Source organism: Pithys albifrons, chromosome 18 (genome assembly GCF_047495875.1).
Source record: "Pithys albifrons albifrons isolate INPA30051 chromosome 18, PitAlb_v1, whole genome shotgun sequence".
In the NCBI taxonomy this organism is placed as follows: Eukaryota; Metazoa; Chordata; class Aves; order Passeriformes; family Thamnophilidae; genus Pithys; species Pithys albifrons.
Window position 1 is genome coordinate 1926086 of NC_092475.1, and position 5331 is coordinate 1931416.

A 5331-nucleotide genomic window follows, 5' to 3' on the forward strand; every position below is an offset into this window, starting at 1 on the left:
AGGAATGATTCTAAAAGAAAGTCAGCACACACGCCAAGTAATCAAGGCTGTCACTCGGAAAGAAATGATTATACCGGGAGCTTTGAATCCTAATATGTCAGCTCCTCCGCCCTATTCGGAGGCAACTATTTGAATGATTGAGCATCCTTGCGAAAAAGAAGCTCGAAGGATGCTCAAAAGGGGGGAGTTGTTACAAATATATTTGTAAATCTAACTGTGGAAGTAGTTATGCTAAGGTTTACGGGGTTTAACTGGGCCTGTGGTGAGGTAACTTGAAACAGTAGTGGGGGCCCAGAAACTATTGGGAACTTGCTAGGAACAGCAGAACAATAATTAAAGCGATTAGTGAAGTAAATAGAACCTGAGGAAGAAAACAAACTGTTGCTTAAAGATAAGATTAGAATCAACATATGTAAGGGGTTTGGTGATGGGGGCCTAATTAACCAGAATCCTGTGTTAGACGAGCGTGGTAGATTTTTAACCCTTGGAGACGGACATCAATTGTATACATATAACCTATGTAACTGATTTATGAACGAGACCGTGTGTCTTTGTGCACGTACAATGCTGTAGAAAAAGTATAAAAGCTGTCTTCGAGAACGGCTCGTGGGAATCCTGGCTTAGGACAGTAGTCCCCAGGTTTCCCGGGCCCAGCAAATAAAGCACCGCATAAACTGATACTCTGTCGGTTTGTGTTTCTGTGAACGGGCAACACTGTTGCCCTCTGCCCTCCACGGGCAGGCATCAAAGTGTTAACCATCCAGTCGCCTCCATTTCCTGTCCCGCTTCTCCTTTTCCTTCCCAAAGTTTGGGCAGAGCCCATGGCCGCGACGGCAGCTCCGCTCCTGTCCGGGCAGCGCAGCCCCGTCCAGCGGCAGCTCTCGGGTGAGTCGGGAGTGGAGCCCCCGGAGCCTCCCGCTCGTCTGCCCCGTCCGACACCCGTCATTAATGCGAGCAGGAGGCAAAGATAAGCATCGGGAGGGGGGTTGGCTTCCCCGCCACCTTTGGATGGCAATGCGCCGCCGGGGCTGCAGAGCCGAGCCCCGGGGATGGGCAGAGCCGAGTCGAGCCCCGCCGAGCCGGTGCCGAGCATCTCGGGGGATTTGGGCAGGAGGGGTTTGCTGGCAGAGGGGTGTGCATATTGGAGGGTTTGGGGGAAAGGAGAGGTTTAGGGACTGGAGAAGTTTTGAGGGGCAGGAAGGATTTGGGGACAAGGAGTTTGGGAGCTGCACTGGACTCCAGGTCTGCACATCCCTGCAGCTGGCTCTTGGCTCCTGGCTGCGAACCCCAATTCCTTGCAGAGCCCCAGTGATCCTGACTCCTGTGGAACAAAGCAGGGCGTTAATGTTTAACAGCACTCGGGAGTTTTTCCTGGCAGGAATTCCCCTTGGCTCCCTCTGTACCTCTTTGCCCTCCGGGCACCTGCAGCACCTCCTGCAAATGACACAACAGGGTGCAGATTTATCAAATCATAGACTCACAGAACAGTTTGGGTTGGAAAAGCCCTCTAAGATCCTTGAGTCCAACCACTCCCCCAGCACTCTCCAGGCCACCACTAAATCCTGTCCCCAAGTGCCACATCTACTTATCATTTAAATCTCTCCAGGGATGGTGACCCTGCCTCTGCCCTAGGCAGCCTGCTCATTTTTCAGATGTGCCCCTTGTTCATTTTGGACGAGGCTTCCCTGCTCCTGGTGCCTGCTTGTTGTCTCTGCCACATCCCAGGATATCTCCCAGCAGCACTGGGGAAGCTGGGGTGGTTCTGTCTGTGAGCCAGCCCTTGTCTCACCCCATCACTCACCCTCAAACCCTCCTGTCACTGTGCCCAGGTCTGGGTGCCCGGATGAGTCAGGACTTTGAGCTGCACCAGCCCCAGGACAAGGTGTCAGTGACAGTGGGGAAGACACTCACTCTGCGCTGCACCGTGTCTGGATCCATCGAACCTGGTCCTGTGCAGTGGCTGAAGGGCTGGGGCAGTGACAACAAGACCATCTATGGGGACACAGGCACCTACCCCCGTGTGACAAGGGCAGTGAATGGATCCAACACAGACTTCACCATCCACATCAGGAACTTTCAGCCCGAGGATGTCGGCACCTATTACTGTGTGAAGTTCCACAAGCTGTCGAATGGTACAAATGAGGTGTTTCGGCATGGAAGCGGCACAGAGGTGTCTGTGTACGGTGAGTGCAGCCCAGCCAGACGCTGCCCCCAGGGACCCCCTCCCACAGCCCCCACCCTGCCCATGGGGAGATCCTGCACTACTCTGCACCCACCACCCTCTCCTGTCCTGCCTCTGTCTCCACAGAGGCAGCTGTGGTTCCTGGCATGGTGGCTGCAGCTGTGGTGCTCTGCTTCCTCCTTCTCCTCGGCCTCTTCGTCGCACTTTACCTGTACAGGAGGAAGTGCCAAGGTGGGATGGGCAGCTTCCCACCTGCCCCTCTACAGTGCTGTGCAGGGACCCCCAGGTTTGTACCCACCATGACTGAACGAACTGTCTTACCCATCTGCTTTATCCTGGTTTCTTTTCCTCTCTGAAGCACTAATTTGCCTCAGAAAATGTCTTTTACTTGCTCCTCTCTAATTCGCAGGAGCACCTGGTGGGGAGCACCCAGTACTGGGGAGCTCCCTGCAGCCCCTCACTGCGGTGTCTGAGCCCAGCCCAGGCACACAGACAGCATCTTGTCCTTCTCCTCTACCTTCAGCACGGGCATCCTGCTGGAATTTGGGATGGGCATTGAGGGGGACTGTGCTGTGTGGGGAGGGGCCCAGTTTACTTTGCTTCTAACGATCACCCTTCCCTCTACAGTGAAGTTCTGGATGCAGAGAGCTCCCACCTGCCCAGCCAGGTAAGAGTGAGTTGTGAATAGGGAGAAATGCATCCCACAGCGATTCCCCAGCTCGCAGGAACTCTGCAAGTCTCTGGGGTCAGGGAGGACATCAAGTGGGCAGCAGCTGCCTGCATGTCATGCTGGCACACTCTGCACTACAGCAAAGGGCCACCTCTGCAGCCATAGCACCACCAGCCTGGCTTGAACCTGGTTCCTGGGGTTTCCCTGTGCACAGCCAGGACTTGGACTCGATGATCCTTGTGGGTCCATTCCTACGATTCTATGATTTAGGTTTGGTGTTATTTTTGTGAGATTTTTCTTGTGGCATCATTGCCCATTTGTGTGCCCTTCTGCAGCAGAGCAGCAAGGAGGAGAACGACATCCACTACGCGGACCTGCAGCCCCTGCCCATGGCCCCACGGCGTGGCAGGAGCCCGGGCACTGCCTGCACCGAGTACGCCAGTCTCAGGGTGGCTGCCAAGTGACGTGTGGCACCGTGGCCAAGCCGTGCGGGGAGAAAGCAGGGATGTTTCTGCAGGGCACAGTAAAGGAGAAGTGGAGCTGTTTGCATGGCACACCCTGGTCTCAGCTCGGCATGCCATTCTCAGAGCCACGATCCCCTCGTTCATTCCCAGCTCAGGGCTGGACCTGCCATGCCAGGGCTGGGCAGCAGCTCTGCCAGGACCCAGCAGTCATCTCAAACACCAGATTGGACCCTGACGCCAAGCACCTCTGCCTTGTGCAAGCTGTTTGGTGCTGATGGCACCAGGAGGGCCTCATACGTGCCTGTGCCCACCAGCACAGGCCTCCAGTGGCCCTTTCCCAGCTCGCAGGTCTATAATTTGTGTTGTCTTGTCACCACCCTCATTAAAGCCATCAAATAGCTGTGCTGTCCACTCCTACTGTTCTCAGAGCAGAAGCAATAGTGCCAGGCCTGCAGGGTCCTGGGGAATGCGTGCCCCCCTCTGCTGCTGGGCTGGTGCTGAGGCCCCTGGGCAGCTCCCACCTTCCAGCTGCCCTGGGCTGCTCCCCGGCCAGGGGACCTGCCTGGTTCCCCTAAACCTGCATTTCCTGGCAATGCAAAGGGAGGCTTTCAGGAGCGGCCCCTGGTGCCACTTCACTGCAGCTCCAGGCTGAGGTCCAGCCCTTGCCCACCATTCCCTGGCACTCCCGAAGACTATCATGATCCCCTTAATGCCAGGGCATCTGTCAGCAGCCATTCCTTCTGTCCCTTCCCTCAGTCCATGCACTTCTCCAGTTCCAGCTCCAGCCAATCCATGCACATCTGCTTTGGGCACGTCTTCTGCTCCTGCACATCTGCTTAATGCACATCTGTTGTGTGCACATTTGCTTTGTGCACATCCCCTGTCCCACGAACATTGCTCCAAGCACATCTCCTGCTCCAAGCACATCTCCTGCTCCAAGCACATTCCCTGCCTCATGCACATTCCCTGCTCCATGCCCATGTGCTGGGTTTCCATTTCCAGGGAAAGATGGCCAGTGGCAGGAAGCCAGGGGGCAGAGGTGGTGATGGCAGGAATCTGCAGAGCACTCTCCATGCCAGGCACCCACCACACTCTGCCACCACTCTCATCACCCACCCATGGCAGCTGAGCTCCCCTGACACCATGTGTGCCCCCAGCAGCCCCCTGGGCAGGAGGGTCTGAGGCCAACACAGGCTTTGCAGGCAGAGGAACCTGCTGCTGCCACCACCTGTGACCTTGAAAGCTGCTGCAGTCACCAGTTTTCAGCTTTATCTACTTTTATCTGTGAAATCAGAAAAGAGAAGTGAAACAGGATGAGACAGCCCAGGGGAGTGGGGCTGGCAGGGAGATCCTCACGGGGACAGAATTATCACAGGGGGGAGAAGAGTCACAATGGAAATTTGCTTGCACAACTGTGTAGGAGTCCCCTGCTCTGTGGATGTGTCCTGGGGGCAGTTTGGGGGCAGTTCTTTCTCAGAGACAGCTTGGGGACAGCCAGCACCCTGTGGGCATGGTGGTGGTGTGGAGCTTCCAGGGCAGGAATCCAGTGCCCATTCTCAGCCTGACCCCCTCAGCAGTGGGCTGTGGAGTGGGGGTGCCAAGTGAAGCCTCCCCCAGTGCTGGGTCCTGAGTGGGGCCATGACATGCCAGGGATCATCTCCCAGCCGAGGCAGTGGCTGCTCTGAGCAGGACAAGGGTTGCCTGGGCTCTGTGTGGGAACGACACCAAAACTGGCAGAAATCTCACATCAAGGCTGTGAACAGGAATATGTAAAATATGTGGGTGAGACCGAAACCGGGGATAGACCTCGAGGACCAGGGGAAATGAAATTTAGGAGGATTTAGAGCTTTTTAAGCACTGGGCTGGATCAGGAGTGGGGAAATCCGGGACCATATGCAAAGCAGGAGCATGGTGGAGTGCTCTGCACCTAGGAAAGAGCCCAGGTCTGCAGCTTACTGCCCAGGGGAGGGATTTGGTGGTTATTAAAGGAAAATCCTTTAAGCCACCAGCCCAGG

At 55.8% G+C, this 5331-nt stretch overlaps 1 protein-coding gene across 1 annotated transcript; it reads left to right on the plus strand.

The window, feature by feature from the left end:
• Positions 1-792: 792 nt before the first annotated feature.
• On the plus strand, positions 793-3716 carry LOC139680431 (signal-regulatory protein beta-1-like). Its single transcript, XM_071573018.1, has 5 exons — positions 793-885; positions 1830-2183; positions 2309-2468; positions 2810-2849; positions 3188-3716. The coding sequence occupies exons 1-5, from the start codon at positions 822-824 to the stop codon at positions 3314-3316; spliced, it is 747 nt and encodes a 248-aa protein (XP_071429119.1). The 5' UTR covers positions 793-821; the 3' UTR covers positions 3317-3716.
• Positions 3717-5331: the final 1615 nt, after the last annotated feature.

Excerpts from the sequence above, each read along its gene's own strand:
- LOC139680431 (XM_071573018.1), top strand. The coding sequence starts at position 822 with ATGGCCGCGACGGCAGCTCCGCTCCTGTCCGGGCAGCGCAGCCCCGTC. Across the intron at positions 886-1,829 it reads CGTCCAGCGGCAGCTCTCGG|GTCTGGGTGCCCGGATGAGT; the intron begins GTGAGTCGGGAG and ends CACTGTGCCCAG. Across the intron at positions 2,469-2,809 it reads TGCTGTGCAGGGACCCCCAG|TGAAGTTCTGGATGCAGAGA; the intron begins GTTTGTACCCAC and ends TTCCCTCTACAG.